Raw genomic sequence first — 21,013 nt, 5'->3', positions numbered from 1 at the left:
TTTCATCAAACTTACCTTATATGTACTCACCTTAATACAAACTAACAGTTTGGGAACACCTGATTTCAAGGGAGGACCCGATTTGTCGTGACACTGCCTCGGAATCGGAAACTAGTCACCTGGCATTATGTTTTATGTTTAAAGTAAAATGCATTATGTCAGGTTAAGTCAGCTTTTGTCATTTACCCGAGCGTGGCTCCTGTAGGCCCTGGTGCTAATTTTACAAATTATTTTGAGATTTAAGACTCACAGTCCACACAGGACATTGCATAACAGATCAACACACAGAAGTGAGATGGGATTGTGAAGTAACTCATTATTGGTTTCAGATAACATAAATACAATACTGACTTTATTTTTCCCTTTTGCTCTTGCATTTATTTGTATTTGTTTTATTTATTAAGTGTTAAACTGTCAACATATGCACCAAGATTTTTTTTTTTTACTTGGCCAATAAAAAGTCATGTTGTCATTTTGCCTGGAGTCATTTACAAGAGTTCTTATGTGAACAAACAAGCATGTTGTATTGGTTTCAGATTATCCAAATGAGTGTCCTAAAAGACTTTGTCAATTAGTTCATTAGGTCTTATAAAGGTAGTGATTGGATTACATGTGAAACTGTGTTCCTGTTAAAGCCACTGTTAGTGTAGTTGTTTGTGTGTTGTTGACCTGACACTAGAGTGGCCAATGATATTACTGGGACGCAATGTCTTCACTCAAAAGGTAGGAGAGTTGGAGCATTTGGACATGAGGGCTAGCATATCACTATGACTCATGTGCATATTTGACTTAAAATAACTGTAAGAACACACACATGTTGGGTTTCCATGGTTTATGGGGACTTTCCCTACCCCTAACCTACCTATCACAGAAAACTCTCTGCATTCTTTGTTTTGTGTGTGAAAAACATCACTTGCTGTAAATTATAAGCTGTTTTTCTCATGGGGACCAAAAATAAACCCCACAAGGACAAAAGTTTTGGATATTGCCATCATTGGGGACCTTTTGCCCCTATAATGTAGGATTAACCCGACCGCACACATGTCTGGTCTATTATCTTTGTTGGGACTCTCCATAGACGTGATGGTTTTTATACTGCTAAAACTGTGCCCTCTTATACTAACCCTAACCTACCCATCACACAAATCTTTCTCCCTTTTTTACATTTTCAAAAAACTGATTCTGTATGATTTATAAGCTTGTTTCCTCATGGGGACTTCAACTTACACAAGTCCCCATGAGTCTGTGTTCATTCAGGTTGAAGTCCTCACCCTGATAGAAAAACATGTAGACACACTTCCATATATACCAATCGGTGGGTTTGTGTGTCGCTTACCTGGGGAACACATGGCACCAGGATGCACTATGGGAAGAAGGCAAGCCGGCGGAGGCAGAGTGATGCTTTGGGCAATGTTCTGCTGAGAAACCTTGAGTCCTGCCATCAATGTAGATTTTACCTTGACATGTACCGCCTATCTAAGCGTTGTTGCAGACCATGTAAACCCTTTCATGGAAACCGTATTCCCTGGTGGCTGTGGCCTCTTTCAGCAGGATAAAGTGGCCTGCCACAAAGCAAAAATGGTTCAGGAAAGGTTTGAGGAGTTGAGGTGTTGACTTGGCCTCCAAATTCCCCAGATCTCAATCCAGTCGAGCCTCTGTGGGATGTGCTGAACAAACAAGTCCGATCCATAGAGGCACCACCTCACAACTTAAAGGACTTAAAGGATCTGCTGCTAACATCATGGTGCCAAATACCACAGCACACCATAAGGGGTCTAGAGGAGTCAATGCCTCAAAGGGTCAGGGCTGTTTTGGCAGCAAAAGGGTCAATACAATATTAGTATATCATAATGTTATGTCTGATCAGTGTATCTGCTATATGCAGTACTGTAATGTCAATCTCATTTAATACACATATATCAGCTTAAGAAAATAAAAGGAAAAGATTCAAAGAGCCGCACTAAATGATTGGTCTTTTCTAAGCTTTTAACATGACAATTTAAACCTACAAAGACAGTTCTGTTCATGTCAATGTCAAGGATCTATAAAATACTTTTACTTTTTTTCTTCACATGCAACCATTTTACAGAAGTTATTATTATATTTTATGTAATTATATAAAAATAAATCTGAATTAAAAAAAAAATATCTTTACTGATTTCTACCTGCTTAACTAAAATATACTAAAAGAAACATTACCCTGTATCTTTAACATATCTTCATCCTTGAATATTCCCTAGAAAGAACATTCTGAAGTTATTCTCATGGGAAGTGAGTTACCATAGATTTTGTGGGAGGGAACAGGTGGAATACAATCACTGTCAGCTTTGCAGATCAATGTCTTAAATAACCCTGGGGTGACTTTTGCAACTGGTTCTTCAATTGAGCCAAACCGGATTTTATTTCATTTGTTTTCCTGGTTTGTGGTTAATCAGAATGACTGTGATTGTCATCCTAAATTAGTAAATCTGTAAATTTTCTTTGCTTATTGTTTTGGATTTATTTATTTATCTTATTTCACATAAGTTCCTTAAAACGCAGCCACATTTAAAGAGACAACTTTTTAAAAACAGCAAATCATTGTTAAACAGCAGCGCCATCCTGTGCTAGGAAAGAGCATTAACATGCGGTTTTCTTAAAGAAAGAGTTCACCAATAATACAAATTCTGTCATCTTTTTAAATCACCTTTATGTTGTTTAAACAAACCAAACACAAAAATATTTAACGTTATACAAAAAGACTCAGTCACCATTGATTTGCATTGTATGTTTTCAGCACAATGAAAGTGAAAGGTTAACGAGGCTTTAATTCTGCCTATAACAACTTTATTTGTGTTTCACAGAATATAAATATATGAGGCTAAGCTTTACTCTCTTTTTTCAAAATAATGTGAGGTTATTGTATGACTTGAGACCAGCTAATCGTGGTCTAATCATAAGTAGGCTATATGTGTATTTGATTAAGTTATTTAGGTTTTTTCTTTCTTTCACGTGTGTAATAAACAATGTAGGCCTACCTGTATTTTTTCTGGTTCTGCTTATCACGCATGATATTTACCTCAGCAAATTGTTCTCAAACATTCTCTGCTTCCCCTCCCCCACCACATACAATAAAGAGAAACATGGCATGGAGTTCCCTGAGGATTGTGGATTCAGTGTCTTGTAGATTTTCCAGACTAGTCTACCCAATTTTCCTTAATGACCAAGTATTCTCGTTGTATTATATGTTACAACACATTTTAAACGCGATGCGCTTTTGAATATATTTATGAATTGTTTTAGTGTGCTTGTAGTCATTTGAAGGCTGAAATTACACAAAGCATTCAGTCCTCAATATCACGGCTTTTTACAACTCATGAAATGGATTTTTCCATGCGGAATGGATCGGATGCAGCCATGCGCTCCTCTTCCACTTGTCGCGGGAAACCCACCTCTCACATCACATCTGAATGCAAAATGCAATGTGCTTTTGCTCTCACGCCAGACTATTAAAGTGGGCAAATCAGACTGTGAAGTTCAGGCGACGGTGGGTAGGTTTACAAGCACCAGAGGCCTATCAGAAATGGTAGACCTTGCTTCAAGTTTTCTTTTTTGACTGTACTGTCCCTTTTAAAGCTCACCGTCACGCCTCTTCTCAAACGACCCCGCCTACTTATGGACAGTCCGCCGCGCTGATTGGGCACCGGCGGCGGTCATCGAACGCCTTCTCGGCTTCTCATTGGTCAGCTGCCGCCTTTCGCTTCAGGCTCTCGCGGGGCTGCTGTGCGAAGATGGCGGCCGAACTGGTAGAAGCGATGGTGAGTAGATGAAATTTTAAAAATAGTGAAAGTAAAAGGAGCAATTCGAGTTAGAGGCGGTGTCTATTAAAACAACTTGAGTTTAATTCCATAATATGGTATTTTGTGCTCACACAGGACAATTGGGAGTCTGTAAAGTGCGTTGGCAATTTGTATATATGTGTGTGTGTGAATGGTTATGTCTTAACCTAGTAAGCTGTCTATGTAGCCGGCATATTTGGCGCGTTCTAACGTTCGCTTCGAATGTTTCAACGTTCTGAATGTTCATTTGATGCTCAAAAAGCAGTCTGGGTAGACATTTCACCAGGCTTTGAAACACAGCTAACGTTAGTGTTCCTGTGCGCGCGCGCGGGGGCGCGCTGCCTGTGGAAATGAATGATTAGTCTGCAAAATGCAAAACAAAACAGTCCATAGCTTTTCATATATCAAGCAATACGGACTTTTTTCTATGTAGTTGTGAAAAATAACAAAATTGAAAATAAGTTTGCAACTACTTTGAAGTGGTCCATGTTAATGTAGTCACATGCACAATTGATGCATGTGGGTTGCTTGACAAGATGTATCATTTTCTTTTGTGCAGTGTCTCTAGTCACTACTAGTGAATATCAGCAGATATTCGCATTTCATGCTGATATACATTACTACTGGATGATTACAAATAATCCTTAGGGGAACCTCATTGTTTTACCTGTTCTGTGTATTGTTTATATGGAGTGTCATCGGCCTGTATGGGTTCAGTCATAGTAAACTAGAGATCGAGGTCATTTAGTAGCATAAGGGATGTCTTTTGCAACAAATTGAAAAATTCAAAACAATGTTCGTGTTATATAAACAACTTAATAAAAAGTAATCTAAAGTTTTAGCAAATATGAATATTTAGAAGATGCTTTAATCCAAAGCATCTTTATGTTGTATAGGGAAAATATCCCTGGAATTACTAGAGTTTACATGTCTTTAGGCCTGTTCACAACAAAATCAATATTGGTGCTGACATTCTGTGAGATAAACAGTTGTTAAAGGCACAATATGTAATTTTTTGTGATATATTTTTTTGACTAGTGTACTTACATGATCCCAAATGTTTCCAAGAATGTTTAAATTCACAGAAATAAGCTATTTTAACCAGGATTCCTAGCAATGGCATCATGCCTATGTTAACTTCAATTTCCGAAAACATGGACGCACCAAAGACCCTTTAATATGTGATCTGTTTTATTAGACAGGTGAGCAACTGTTTGGATACATTAATCGACAGAAAATTAATCGTTAATGTTATATGGCTCAACACAGTTAGTCTTATTGTTTAAATCTAGTTTTCTTGATTTACTGCGAGTAACATGTTTTACCATGCCTAATATCGATCTAGCTTACTTCAAGGCAAGCTACACCTTTGTTTTAAGCAACCTCTAGTTGCGAAAAATGACATATTGTGGCTTGACCGTGTTTATTAAGACCGTCGTTCACATGCTGTCACTGAAACGTTTTTTCCAAACAGTCTTTTCCATCGGGCTGTGAAGAACTGGCCAACCAATGAGCTTTGAGCTTTTGGTCACATGCTTAGAGCTGCTGCTGTTACATAAAACAGAAAGTTGCTCAGCATTGCTTAGTGTAGGTTAACCACTGTATCTCTGCTTTTCTAACACCACCTAGTGTCAGAGAGTGAATTAGCATGCTCATTCAGCCTGTCTGCCACTTTTTGTGGCATTGGTTTGAACAGACAAATTGCATGCAAAAATAGGACCGAACATTCAAGCTTGCTGTAAGGCCTTTACTTTGAAAGGACTCAAGGGCATGGTTCTTGAATTGTTCCCTTTTAGGAATTGAACCAACAACCTTTAGGGTTAACAACCCAGATATTAAACTTTATGCAGCACACTTCATTAACAACTGTTTTTTTTTGTTGTTGTTTTTTTTGTTTCTTACATCACTTTCATTAATTCATTTCTCATTCTTGCCAGAACATGGTAAAGAGTTTCCGGGTGTCTGATCTGCAGACGCTGCTGGCCTCCATGGGCCGCAGTAAAAGCGGGTTGAAGCAGGACTTAGTGGGAAGAGCTCTTCGGCTCGTGCAGACCGAATACAGTCCAGAGCTGCTAAAGAACGTCCGACAGCTCTACGAGACGCGCTTCCCCAAAGCCTCGGCCTGGCTGGCTGCCCGACGCCCGGACTCCGTGCCAGTAACCTACCCTGCCCTCAACTCCTCGCCCAGAGGCACGGCCCAGGGAACAGACTACCTCAACGGCATTCCCAAACCGGTGCCGCCTCCAGCGGCCGAAGTTAAACTGGTGCCCCTGCCGTTCTACCACAACTTAGAAACGCTGTTGCCACCCACAGAACTAAGTGAGTCCCATTATCATGAATAAATAATAGGCCAATTATAAGAGGTGTGCCTAGCCGATGAGGAAGTCAGTCAGTGAGATAATTCTGTTTTTGTCACTCTTTGCAGTCGCTCAGAACAGTGAGAAGCTGCAAGAGAGTCAGTGTGTTTTTGAATTAACACCAAACCAAGTGGAGCAGATCCGGAACTCCAGGTAAGAAGTGCAGTCAAACTGGCAGCTTTATTAAGCAGTTAACCGATGATCAATAAATGATATTTAAGAAATGTACATTTACATGTAATGGAATTTAATGATAGAAAATTAGCAGGCCTGTGTGGATTATGAGTGTGTAGAGCATATTGTCACAGAAGCCCATTGTTCATTCATTTGGCTACATTTTAGTTAATCATGGCCTAATAAGGATTATACTTTTTTTTTTAAATTATAATAATAGGGTGGCACACTAATATTTACAGTTGTCTTTAAAGGTTTACTGTACCAGAATTGTTTTAAAATTGGCAATAAAATTGAATAAAATGGAAATTGAGTATATAAATTCATAAACATCTTTTTGCTGGAGAAGAATGCATATAAAGCAAAACATTACTTTTTTATTGTATTTTATTTTATACTTTCTGGTATTCATAAGTTATTTTTACTGTTTAAACAGACACAATTCCACAAATGCACACACACACACACAAAGCTAAAACTTGCGTATATTATACATTATTCAGTGTCCATTATTATTGATTCACGTAGATGGTCTCAAAATGGACAAATATCAACCAATGAATCTACATGGCTTAACTATTTTATTATTTACTTTAAATTGACTAACCATGATTAATTGCATCCAAAATACTAGTTTGTTTAAGTAATATATGTGTGTACTGTGTATAATTATATATATATATATATATATATATATATATACATACATACACATGCATGTATATATTTAAGAGAACATTTTTATAGTTTTATATATAATATTATATAAAAATTATACTTGCAGTATATACATGCAAATATTTCCAAAATATAAAAGTGTGTGTGTTCAAATATACATAATAATTATACATGGTACACACACATATTATGTAAACACAAACTCTTATTTAGGATGTGATTGATTGATTAGACAGCACTACTTAAAATACAAAAAGAATACTAAATATCTGCAATTTTATGTACTCATAAAAATGTTTGTGCCTGTACATTAACAGTGAACTTCGCCCAGGAATGAAATCAGTTCAGGTGGTTCTCAGGTACGTCTTTCAGCTAAATCTTGTTGGTAAGTCAAGTTTTGGTGTCAGAGAAGCATTTTCTGCATGCCAACATGCTCTTTTCTTCCCCTAGAATCTGCTACACAGACTCTATCGGTGTTCAGGAGGACCAGTATCCTCCTAATATTGCTGTGAAAGTGAATCAGTCCTACTGTCATGTACCGGTAAGTGATGTGATGTTAATTAGGCTGAAAGAACAGGAAGGATAATAATAAATCTAAATGCTATATATCTTGTGTTGCTGTAAATTACATTTTATTTCTGTTCGTTCAGGGATACTATCCCTCCAATAAACCGGGTGTTGAGCCGCGTCGGCCCTGTCGACCCGTCAACATCACGCCCTGGTTACACCTCTCCACAGTCACTAACAGAGTCACCATCACATGGGGCAACTTTGGAAAGGTACAGAGACTTGATACAAAGAGCTGTTTTCTTATATCCTCATTTGTGAGAAAAGAATACTTGGTTTAGGCACAGTTGAGTGTGTTGTTGCTAACCGCTGTGTTTTGGATGCAGCGGTACTCTGTGGCAGTGTATCTGGTGAGGGTGTTCACATCTGGAGAGCTCTTTAACCAACTGAAGCATTGCTCAGTCGAGAGTCCTGATCGTTGTCGCGAACGCAGTAAGTTTTGTTGCCATAACCAAACATATTGCGTCATGGTGAGGTTATGCTTGAAACCCTGACATGAAATAAGTAAAAACAAAACATTTGACTTAACTATTGTAACTTTGAATTGTTGTAGCTTTTGGATTATTTTATTATTTTTAAATATGTATCACAACAAAAGTGTTTTTCATTGCATTTATAACCTTAAGTAATATATTTATATTTAGTTTGAAAGATATAAACTTTTGTTTCTGCAAGAGCATTAAAGTGACAGACTTTTTATGTTACAAAATAATTATTTTAAATAAATGCTGTTTGATTGAATTATTTCTGAAGGTTAATTATATTAAAATATATTCAAAAATAAAAGTAATATTGTGAAATATCACAATTTAAAATTACAGTTTTTCCTGTATTTAAAAACAGATGCAGCCTTGGCTTTTTTTTCTTTTAAAACATTTTATCGTGTGTATGTATGTATGTGTATATATATATATATATATATATATATATATATATATATATATATATATATATATATATATATATATATACACACTCACCTCAAGGATTATTAGGAACACCAAACTAATACTGTGTTTGACCCCCTTTCGCCTTCAGAACATTATTCAACAAGGTGCTGAAAGCATTCTTTAGAAATCTTGGCCCATATTAATAGGATATCATCCTGCAGTTGATGGAGATTTGTGGGATGCACGTCCAGGGCAAGAAGCTCCCGTTCCACCACATTCCAAAAATGCTCTATTGGGTTGAGATCTGGTGACTGTGGGGGCTATTTTAGTACAGTGAACTCATTGTCATGTTCAAGAAACCAATTTGAAAAGTTTTCAAGCTTTGTGACATGGTGCATTATCCTGCTGGAAGTAGCCATCAGAGGATGGATACATGGTGGTCATAAAGGGATGGATGGGTCAGAAACAATGCTCAGGTAGGCCGTGGCATATAAATTATGCCTAATTGGCACTAAGGGGCCTAAAGTGTGCCAAGAAAACACCCCCCACACCATTACACCACCACCACCAGCCTGCACAGTGGTAACAAGGCATGATGGATCCATGTTCTCATTCGGTTTACACTAAATTCTGACTCTACCATCTGAATGTCTCAACAGAAATCAACTCATCAGACCAGGCAACATTTTTCCAGTCTTCAACTGTCCAATTTTGGTGAGGTTGTGCAAATTGTAGCCTCTTTTTCTTATTTGTAGTGGAGATAAGTGGTACCCGGTGGGGTCTTCTGCTGTTGAAGCCCATCCACCTCAAGGTGCTTGCACAAATGCTTTGCTGCATACCTCGCTTGTAACGAGTGGTTATTTCAGTCAAAGTTGCTCATCTATCAGCTTGAATCAGTCACCCCATTCTCCTCTGACCTCGAGCATCAACCAGGCATTTTCGCCCACAGGACTGCCGCATACTGGATGTTTTTCCCTTTTCACACCATTCTTTGTAAACCCAAGAAATGGTTGTGCGTGAAAATCCCAGGAACTGAGCAGATTGTGAAATACTCAAATGCGTCTGGCACCAACAACCATGCCACGCTCAATTGCTTAAATCATCTTTCTTTCCCATTCTGGCATTCAGTTTGGAGTTCAGGAGATTGTCTTGACCAGGGCCACACTCCTAAATGCATTGACTGCCATGTGATTGGTTTGTTAAGATAATTGCATTAATGAAAAATTTACCAGGTGTTCCTAAAAATCCTTTAGGTCTATCCTTTAGAGTGTATGTATATGTAAGCGTGTGTGTGTATATATATATATATATATATATATATATATATATATATGTATATATATATATATATATATGTATATATATATGTACTCAGACCCCCTTACATTTTTCACTCTGTTATATTGCAGCCATTTGCTAAAATCATTTAAGTTCATTTTTCTCATTAATATACACACAGCACCCCATATTGACAGAATTGACATGTTTCCTACACATAGACTAATTTGTGGCGGACCGCCACAGAATCAACACCGGTCCCCCGCATATTGCTTCGTCATTCATTCATTTTTACGCTATTTAAAAGACGCACGCATATCCTTTCAGCTGGATTCCTTAGTTCTCCCTCCGCCTCTTGCAAATCTCTTACTCACTCACTCACTCATTCACTCACACACACACACTCGGTGCGTTGCATTTGGCCGTAAGTCTTAAACAAGTATTGTTGCATTTTGCCGCATTTAGCGTGACATAACATTTAAAACCAGAGAAGTTGAATAACAGAGTTGCGACATGCGTTTGTCTCACTGCAGTTCTTCACGCGCGTGGTCACGTCGCTCTCAAGAGTTCTAAACAAACACTGTGTCAATCAATACATTTGAATAGACCAGTGTTTCCCAACCGGGTTGCCGTGAGCAGGGGTGCCGTGTAAAAGGTGCCAGCACACACTTGCACCGCGGTTTATCTCACATCTGATGATGCATCTTTAATATGGGTTGTAACTTGAAAATAATGCTTTATGTATGTTTCTGTTTATGGATACACATGCTGGCTCCTCAGTTATACATTACAACAACAGCGATAATAAAAGAAAAACGTGGGCAAAACGGTCTCTCTTTGTAAACTGTGTTCAATGTATGCGAGTGCTGCTGTATGTCCGAATATAACAGCTGTTTTCGCCATCATCACCCGGGTATATTCGCCATAAGACATGATCAGTGAGAAGATCTGTCTCTGTGCAGTCGTCCCAAAGCGCGGACTCGTCTCACAGCGCGCAAATATTGAAGTATCTTTCAAATCCTGCGCTTGAACGGACAAACTCCCATAAGAAGTATGTCAAAATGTCCATCTTGATGAGTATCCAAGACATAGTCGGTAGCCTACTCTGTATATGCCTTAAGTGAACTTTATACAAAAAAGACGACGACTATCCTTGCATTAGGTCTTAAAGTGGCAGTAACAGTTACTGCTGTCTGTTTAATGTCAAACAAAAGATATAGACATCACTCACTGCTCTTGAATGAATAGCTTTTGTACGTTAAATAAGGATTCATTTTTAATTTAAACTTTAAATATTTAAATATAAAATATGTAGTTATTTTACATTTGATTACTTTATTCCATTTCTCTACCTAAAAACTAATGTTAGACCCACCTGAAAAGCATTGTTTATTTCATTCTTATCTTTGCTCAATAGTATTTATTTGCAGTAGCGTACCGTGGGGTTTCAGTCAGGGCCTTCACTAACGATCAACACGCCCCACGCCATAACAACACACACACACACACACACACACACACACACGATCAACAAGCCCCACGCCGTCGCCATAACAACACACACACCCCCACACGCACACGTTTGTTTTTGTGACATATGGGGACATTCCATAGGCGTAATGGTTTTTATACTGTACAAACCGTATTTTCTATCCCCTTACACTTCCACTGCCCCTAAACCTACCCATCACAGGAAACATTCTGCATTTTTACTTTCTAAAAAAAACCTCATCCTGTATGATTTATAAGCATTTAGAAAAGAGACATGGCCAATGTCCTCATATTTCACCCTCTCTTGTGTGTCATAATACACACACACACACGCAAAATACAATAATGCACTGTACGCAATACTACTACGAACTTTGCTTTCATAGTGTTCGTTGGGAAGGGGGCAAGCAAAAAGTACACGCGAGACAAAAAGGCAATTTGACTATTTATTGATGATACTGCACTCACGTGTCACCGTTTAGGCAAATGGTGAAAAGAATCAAAAACAGCTGGCACAAATACTCTTATACAAACAAAAATACGGACCAACAGAACATCCAAAGAAACAGAAAAAACACCGCTTGTTAGCTAACATTACCGGCTTGACATCAGGATCGATCATTCGCACGCAGCCCGTCATCCGCGGCGGCCATAGTTTATTTCACACAGAATTCTCATAATCCGCGAAAAGTTCAGACGGCTGATGACATCATCAGGGGGTAGCACACCGACACATCGCTGGGCCTCTGGGCCGTTCTATCACTACACATCAAATTTTGATTGGCTAATGACCCACGTAACTATATATATATATATATATATATATATATATATATATATATATATATATATATATATATATATATATTAGATTTTGCCAGGGCCACCAGAGAAGGCCCTGCTGGCCCTGACAGCCCACCACTGTTTATTTGTGCTGCTGCTTATATTTAAGTTATTTGTTCTTATTTTCTTTATTTTCATTTGACAGTAGTCTTTTTTTCCCCTGAACATAGCAAATTCCGAACTGTACTCAAACCGTGAACCTAAAACTGGGATACAAAGCGAACTGTGAGCAATGTGTACCGTTACACCCCTGGCGTAACTTATGCGAGGGGGTGCCACAAAATTGTGAAAATTTTCAAAGGGTGCCATGACTGAAAAAAGGTTGGGAAACACTGGAATAGACAACAGCTTCACTATACAGGTATTTGCAGCAATTTTTGGTAAACAGTACAGCATAGTGTGCATTGATTATTACATCAACTGCATTTAAAATGGAGAGCAACATTGTAATGTTATGCTCTAGGGGTGTCAACAATAATCGATTCGGCAATGCATCGCGATGCGGGGCATGAACGATTCAGCATCGATGCGGCAAAGTGCCATAATCGATTATGTCACTGTTTATTTTCTGGCGGACGATAAAGTTGTGAAGTTTCAAATACTTCCGGGAGAATAACAACAACAACAAGGAAGATGGCTAAGGCGGAGGGAGATGACCGCGATAGACGGGTTATTAAAAACGCTCTAACGACCCGAGGTGTGTAGGATTGTTCGTATATATTTTTTGCACAATAATAAATTAATCTATAATGACGAAATACGGCGCAATTCACCTTTATTCCACAAGGTGGCAATGTCTGATACCCAATGATGAAGTGACGTTTCACTCATAGTTACCTCTGACAGAAAACGAAACAATAATTATAATCTGCAAAACTTGAAATGGCTCGGTGATTTACTTCAGAGAGCAAGTATTAAACACAATCATATGTTAGTGTCACTGTCTCTTGATGATGGATGAGGTCAAGAAGCTGTCAGTGATCAAAATATTGATTTTGAAGACGTTGAAAATGAGTTTGGAGAATATGCATGAGATCGCGAATATGAGTCAGATGCTGAATATACTGGTAAACGAGCTCTGACGAGGTCATATGATGATGGTATTAAACATCTGCTCAAACTGAATCCTTCCAAGCTCCAAAAGGTAACGAAATAGGTTTTATTTTATTCTTCTGTAGCTGTTACTCTAAAATCAGGAGTTTTATATATTATCACGACAGGTAGAGGTCTATCCATGTTAAATATAGATCTGGGTCGCTAACGACCTGAATATGTAAGAATGTTTGGTGAAACAGTCATGCATTTAAGGGTTAATTGCATTTTATTTAATTTTATTTAATTACATTTTATTTTATTTAATAACTTTTATGTCAAAGATACAGGAGACACATAGCAGCCAATACAATCTGTTGTTTAATATCTGCTTGTATTGCCTCATGACTGACGAAAAATTTGCTTTGTGTGCAGTAGAATTTTGATGCATCGCAATGCATCGTAGAATCGAATTGAATTGAATCGTTACCTGGTGAATCGTAATTGAATCGAATCGTGAAGGCAGTGCCAATGCACACCCCTATTATGCTCTTGTATTTAGCCCTGATATATTCCTTACTTTCATAGTCAAATGTGACCGTACACCATTTTTCAATTAAATAAATGTTATTAAATAATCTATATTTTAGTTTAGTAATATTTATTGAATATTTTGAGGAGATCTTTTGGTACAAAATACTATTTGTGCAATAATTATGGTCCATTAATGACCACTTCTAAAATTCTTCTAATATTTATATTATTTATATTACAATTAGTGTAGTAATTAAGGTTAAAATAGAGAAATCCAATGCAAAGAGGCCAGTTAGAATAATTTTGTGGCTTTAAAAAACAAAATAAAAAAACAAAAAAGGGTCTGAATACTTAGGACCATGTCATTACTTCAGTTTTTTAATAAATCTGCAAAATGTCAACAATTCTATGTTTTTCTGTCAATATGGGGTGCTGTTTGTACATTAATGAGAAAAAAAGAACTTAAATGATTTTAGCAAATGGCTGCAATATAATAGTGAAAAATTTAAGGTAGTCTGAATACTTTCTGTACCCACTGTACATACATACATACATACATACATACATACATACACACGCACATAAAATATAAACATGCATACACACATGGGATCAATATTTTATTGAAACTTTTTTTTTGAACACAGTTCAGGACAAACTGCGCTTTGATCCTGAGAGTGAGATCGCTACTACGGGACTGCGAGTGTCCCTTATATGCCCTGTAAGTGTCCTCTGTTCTTTTTATGTGTACTTGTATATTTGCAACCAACGTGGCAGTCTTGGTAGATCTAACAAGTAGGATTGTGGTAGACATGTGATGTAACTGGTGTTGTGTCTGAACGGCAGCACCGATTTTTCACAGCAAGCCTACTAACAAGTGTCTTTTTTTTAATGCAGCTGGTGAAGATGAGACTTGGAGTGCCATGTCGAGTGCTCACCTGCGCTCACCTACAGTGTTTTGACGCTGTCTTCTTCCTGCAAATGAATGAAAAGAAACCCACATGGACTTGCCCTGTATGCGACAAACCTGCTCCATTTGAGCTCCTTACTATTGACGGGTAAGCACACTTACTCTGACTTCTTGCTTCTCTCTGGTTCTGGCAGTAAAACTCACCTCAATGTGACCCATTCTAGGTTGCTGTCCGAGATCCTTAAAGAAACACCAGAGGATGTGGAGGAGATTGAGTATTTGACTGACGGCTCATGGAGGCCAATCAGGGATGAAAAAGAGAAGGATAGAGAGCGGGAAAACAGTCGCTCGCCTGACTATCCGGTGGTAGATATATGTAAGAAGGTTTTCTGTCTTCTGAAATGGCATTTACAATGGACCCTTTTTTCACAATTTAGATTTTTATATATATATATATATATATAATATAATATATTTTGTTTAAACTTTCTTTGTATATCAATACATAATTAAAATGTAAGTACTCTAAAAAAAAAAAAAAAAAGTATAACATTTGAGTGTCTGTAGACCTCTCACGACTGTTTTAAAGACAGCTCATTATTTCCATTCACTCCACCTTCTTCCTTCTGGGCTCTTTCCAAAGCCACGCCCCCAAAACACATGAACACGACTCATCAACCGCTCAGCTGGAAGACGCATTATTTACCTCAGGCGAGCGGTGTGCATGTAATGACGGATGTAGATGTCAGAATCGCATGTAATTAAAAATCTAACTTTATCAGTATGAATATAAACAAATAAGATGTCTTTTATACTCACTATCAAGCTAGAATACCAGTACTGGTAAAGTTTAAATATATTTTTGTTTGATTCGGTAACGAGCTAGTTATATTTATAAGGCAAAGCTAAAAAGTGCATTGATACATGTTTTCCCAATAACATCAGTTATACTGTGAAGATGAATTTCGTGTAAGATTCATAACATATACTGTGTTTTGCATGTAAGAGTTTCCATGATGAAAGCATTGTTGATTAGTAGTAGCTAAAGCTAACTTAGTTTTAAAAAAAAGTTCCTGGATGCGGTGTACTAGCTTTTACACATACATTTTGTTATCTAAAGTTAAATTTTGCGCAATTCAACACGACAGCGATCAACTTGAGCTAAGCATATTGAGTATTTATCATCTCTCCTAATGGCTAAGTGTATAATATTGTAACGTTATGCTAAGTAATGTTATGCTATATTAGGCAGCTAGGTGTGCTAGTGATACATGCTTCATGAAAACAAACCAAAATAATTTATAATCAAAATGAAAGATTACTTGTCCAGCAGAAATACAGCCATCAAGAAGTCGTTTTTCAGCCCCTTGAGGTCCCTCAGTTCTCCATCGTTGGAAAGCCACACCGATATTTACTCGCGTTTGATATCTTTGTTTATCCAAAGACTTTTTGTGCATTGCCTTTTTCCTTGTACTGTCTTCCTTTTTTTCATTGTTTGCCTTCGCTGACTGCAAAACCCTGCACTGTGAATTTTGAATGCTTTTGCTCTTCCTAGGGTGCGCGCATGTGGGCAGATCCTTTAGCAAAGGGGGCGCTAGCCATGGTAGCAAGAGAGATCATTCTTACCTACCCTACCTTTAACATAACTTAATTTGGGTCAACTCCATCAGATGCATTAAAAAGCATTCCATTTTAATTTGATCCATCCAACAACATAGTAAAGTCTTCAATTATGTAATAATGGTGTTCAGTAGAGGAGTGGGAAAATACATTCTCTACTTTTTTCCTGGGTTAGGTTTATCAAAATTAACAGAAACCTTCATCTGACCGTGTTAAATACTGACAGAGTTGACAAAGGTCCAACTAAGGTTACAACAACTGATTGACAAGACAACTAACTAGCTAATATTTAATTTAATACAACAATCCTGCCAGTAGTTTGTTTTTCTTTTTTAGCAGTACAGTACGTCATTCTGGGTCTCCAGTAGCTCATAAGAACTGTATGTTAGGTTGAATGTAATGGTGTGTAAAGCTGAGTGTATAAGCTCTGACTGCAGAGACTTTAACATTGTTTGTAGATTTTTTTTTTTTTTAACTTTCAGGACTGTGTCCTACTTTGAGATCCACAATGAGCAGGAAATAAGAAAGAGGTCCTCAGAGTTAAAGATGACCATGACATTGCCTGATTAATTCAGAATTATAAAAAAAAATGGAGGAATTTTGATTGTCATTTTTATGGAAAATATAATTCCAATATGTACTTTTTGCATTGTTTGATATACTCTGCCTTTCAATTTAAATTTGTCTGTTTTTTTTAAATTTATTATTATTTTTGTTGCATTTTTAAACATTCTGTTTGGCAGTTTTAGATTGTGACCTGATGCTGAGGACAGGTTAATTTACATGTATTTTCTAAGTATAGAGCATGTATTTAACAATATACTAATGAAATTGCATAAAACAGAAGGAATGAATGTCCTGAGTACCCTGAGATTTCCTTTTGGGTCTAACTTTAAATATTTTTATTATTTTCTTTATTTTTAACATAGAAAAAAAAGTGATATATGTATAGATGAGTTAATATTAAAAAATGTTTCTTAGCATTTATTTGGGATTTATTGTCAGTATAAGACTCAAAGTTCAAGGGGTAGGGTACTTTTGTGTGTGTGTGTGTGTGTGTGTGTGTGTGTGTGTGTGTGTGTGTGTGTGTGTGTGTGTGTGTGTGTGTGTGTGTGTGTGTGTGTGTGTGTGTGTGTGTGTGTGTGTGTGACCGTGTTCGTCTGCCACCACCAACGACTATTTTTGATCTGGAAAAACCCTGAATAGAAACACCATGCTGTTGCTTGACTTAAGTTTTTTTTTTTTTTTTTTGTAAGAGAATGGCAAGAGAATAACAACACTATACTTTATAATGTACTTTAATAAAAAAATTAAAACTATAATTTATGTTAATAACTATGGACACATATCATCAAAGTTTGTGAAAAGGGTCCATATATTTAACTTGCGTAATATTTTGGAGCAAAGCAAAATATCTAACGGGAATTATCTCTTGTCTAAGGTGTTCCTGAGGCGAACGGCCACTCCCCAGCACATAGCGGCACAAACCAGACCGGGAAGTCTGGATCGGGTGGCGCGTCGGCAGGAACCGGCAGCACCAGTGGCGGGTCGGGAGGTGGAGCAGTGGTGGACCTGACTCTGGACGACTCGTCGGAGGAAGAAGGAGGGGGTGGGGCAGAGGACAGCGAGGACACAGATGACAGCCAGGACAGCCCCACCCCCAAACGAGGCAGATACGATTATGACAAAGACCTGGTCACCGCATACTGAGACTGGCAGGACACTTAGACTTGTTGGGGGGGGTGTAGATGGGATCTAAGCCTTGGAAATTCAAGAAACATGTCCCTGTATCCTCTCCCGAATGCATACACACTCATGCACGCACACAGACACACAAACTCATGCGCTGCTGACTTCTGGAGCAGTCGGGTATCGCGTTGACAAACTCGTAGATGCTCCGTAAAAGCCATTCCCAGCCATTCACTGCATCTTAAAACTGTATTCTCCCTTTAAAGACCATGGAAGAGTAACACCACCTTCAATTCTGCTCTATTCTCCTCAATTTCCTCTCCACTTTGTGTTCTGACAGGTTTAACCATCCTGGGAATTTAAGATCTTGCCAGTTTTAGGCCTATTACGAGAAAAGCCCTGTATCTCAAAAAAAGTTAATTTCTTTTGGTCGAGAAGTAATTATCATCCAACCATTTACAATCTATTCAGAGGCGTTTTCTGTTAGTGCTCCACATAAGATGTTTATATTAGCTGTTCGTTTCAATGCAATTTGGAGACATTACTGAAGAATATCCATCTCTCGATTTTGTTTTTAATTTGTCCACAGTTGACAACCTACCTCAGTCTAACAGCGGGCTTGACCAGAGGGTTATTGAAAGGGTGTTGAATCCCTTACATGATTTTTTTTGTTTTGTTTTTTCAATCCCTTTTGTTTTCCTTGTACAGCAACACTGGAGAGGCATCAAGCATTACTTATTATTTTGTGGTTGCCCATTTAGGCATCATATTAAAATGATTCTGACTCTAGCAACGAGTTTCTGGTCAAGTCTGTCAGTCAACTGGCATGAACTAACTGAATGTGGTGCGCAAATCGACACTTCATTCAAAGGGAATGATGCTTTGACATCAGTGATCCTTTTGAGATGCTAGTCAGCAAGTAAATATTGTATAATATCCAATGTAATAATGGCAATGTATTCTTTCTGATCATTTAATAGAAAATTGCAGGTCTCAATGTCATTTTAATGCTTTCTTTCAGTTGTTTTGGTCCGTACAAGGCTGCTAAAGTCACGACTTGAGAAATTCTACACCGGAAGGGCAGAATGATAAATCAGGTTCAGGAGAGGACAATGAGTTGATCTCTTTTTCTTCTAGACATGACTGTAGTAAATACTAGGTTAGTCTAGCAGGGGAGGTGATGTTATTGGCATAATATCTTAAATTTCACTCCCCTTTACAGGTTTTTTTTTCCCTCTTCATTGTAGACATGGCTGATTTGTTTGAACCCATTGTATGGAGGTTGTTTGTGTTCATTTCAACCGGCTGAGGAGGTGTTAACATTTGCGTGACGTTCTGTGGACTTGGTGACAGGCGCGGTTCTTAAATGTGTTCCTTAATTTGTTGTCAGAATGAGTATTTATTGATTTAACAGTTTTTGCCTCTTATTTGAATTGCGTTTGCTTTTTTTTTGTGCATTTGAGGCATTTCGCAGCAATTTCATGAGTTTCCAGCATGATGCTTTGTGATGGTAGATAATGCTGTGTCCTCTCACGGCCTGCTGGTGTATGTGCAATTTCAGCCATTTGCGAACATAGGGGCGCTTAGTCTGGACTATACAGACTTGACCTAAACCTCGAAAGAAATCAAACTTGCGCTAATCGACCAAACACAAATGGCACATCCAGGCGGCTGATCTGTTGAGGAGGACTCAGGGATGACGTGTTAGTTCTACTTGTCTTTACATTTTCCTCTCAGTCAAACTGGACTCTCGATCCAGGTTCCAGCATTGCGTGCATTACCTTCAGGTCATGTAAAGCAGTCAGATCTCTGATCTGGAAATTTCATTGCATTTATGAATATTGATGAATGGCAAAAGGACTTTTCTTGTCCTCCAAGATTGCAGAAAAAATCACTGCACTTAGCTCACTAGTGGCAATTTTAAAGGTTTTGGTTTCCAACTAATCCTGAATTCTGACTTGAATACTCAGTACTGTATCCTATCTGTGCTTGGGAATGTCTCAAGAGAAGAATATCACCAGGAAGGGTCAAATCACTTGTAATGTTAGGTTCGTCTAGGCATGGTCTTCCATCATCTTTTCATGATACGCACCCAACTTTTTTTCCCCTTTTCATTAGAATTTTTTTTTTTTTTTTTTTTTTTTAAGAATAGTCAGTGCTGCAGTTGACAGTCTCACATAATTAGACCTTAATGTAGTATGTTGCCCTAAATTTGACCACACTTTTAAGGTAAGGAACCTATTGAATAGAATTCCATTTTTAGATACCTAGATCAATCTATTAGAAAAATGTGGATAAAATGTACATTTGCTTATAATTAAGAGATAAATGGATGGTGATTGACAACAAAATATATTTCCAGCTCAGAGGTGAAGACGTCCTCTGTGTAGCCATGTGAGGTTGAAATGTTGTTTTTGGGAATGGAGGCATCCCCTCTTGTTACAGTGCTTAAGACAGCATGGGCAGTGGCTTGCAGTTCTTGATGTAACTGTTTTGTTTGTGTCTTTTTATATGTTCATATTAAAAGCCAATAAAAAACAATAATATTTTATCAAGTTTTGAATTGCCTCCAGTTGCTCCGGTGGGCGGGCACAAATACGTTGTTATTGGCTACTCTAAACCCTTTGTGAGGAAAATGTAAATCAGTGACCACCTCTACGATGTTCTCAACATGGGATTTGACGAGCAAATCAGTTGTCCCTGTCTGAACTGAAATCAAATTGTAAAAGCTCTAACACCTGTCAATTATGTGTGCAATTAAACTGATTTAAAATAAATCTAGATTTTGTCTTGCCAGTGATTTGAACTTAACTCCATTGATTACTTAAAGAATATATTTAACAATTAATTAAAAAGCACAATAATATACAGTTTCTTCCAGAATAAGTCACCAAGTTGGTTTGATGACTTTGAGGTACCACACATTAGTGTACTTGCATGACATGAAACATTGAAAGATTGTAAAAAATAATAATGGCTGGCTTTTCCATATGAATATGGTATTTTACTGTACACTGTAAAAAAAAAACTGTTACATTTACAGTAAAACCCTGGCAGCTGTGGTTGCCAGACATTTACCATTAAAAATATGGTAGCAACATTTTAGGTTTTACAAATTTAACTTCAATTTAT

At 37.6% G+C, this 21,013-nt stretch overlaps 1 protein-coding gene across 1 annotated transcript; it reads left to right on the top strand.

Moving 5' to 3' along the window:
- Positions 1-3,695: 3,695 nt before the first annotated feature.
- pias4a (protein inhibitor of activated STAT, 4a) lies at positions 3,696-19,612 on the top strand. The gene is made up of 11 exons (XM_067415959.1): positions 3,696-3,797; positions 5,756-6,137; positions 6,244-6,328; positions 7,345-7,386; positions 7,478-7,568; positions 7,678-7,806; positions 7,921-8,026; positions 14,310-14,383; positions 14,560-14,720; positions 14,797-14,948; positions 17,634-19,612. The coding sequence occupies exons 1-11, from the start codon at positions 3,771-3,773 to the stop codon at positions 17,900-17,902; spliced, it is 1,518 nt and encodes a 505-aa protein (XP_067272060.1). The 5' UTR covers positions 3,696-3,770; the 3' UTR covers positions 17,903-19,612.
- The last annotated feature ends 1,401 nt before the right edge of the window (positions 19,613-21,013 follow it).

This window comes from Pseudorasbora parva, chromosome 14 (genome assembly GCF_024679245.1).
Source record: "Pseudorasbora parva isolate DD20220531a chromosome 14, ASM2467924v1, whole genome shotgun sequence".
Classification (NCBI taxonomy): Eukaryota; Metazoa; Chordata; class Actinopteri; order Cypriniformes; family Gobionidae; genus Pseudorasbora; species Pseudorasbora parva.
This window is presented reverse-complemented; position numbering and strand designations above follow the sequence as displayed.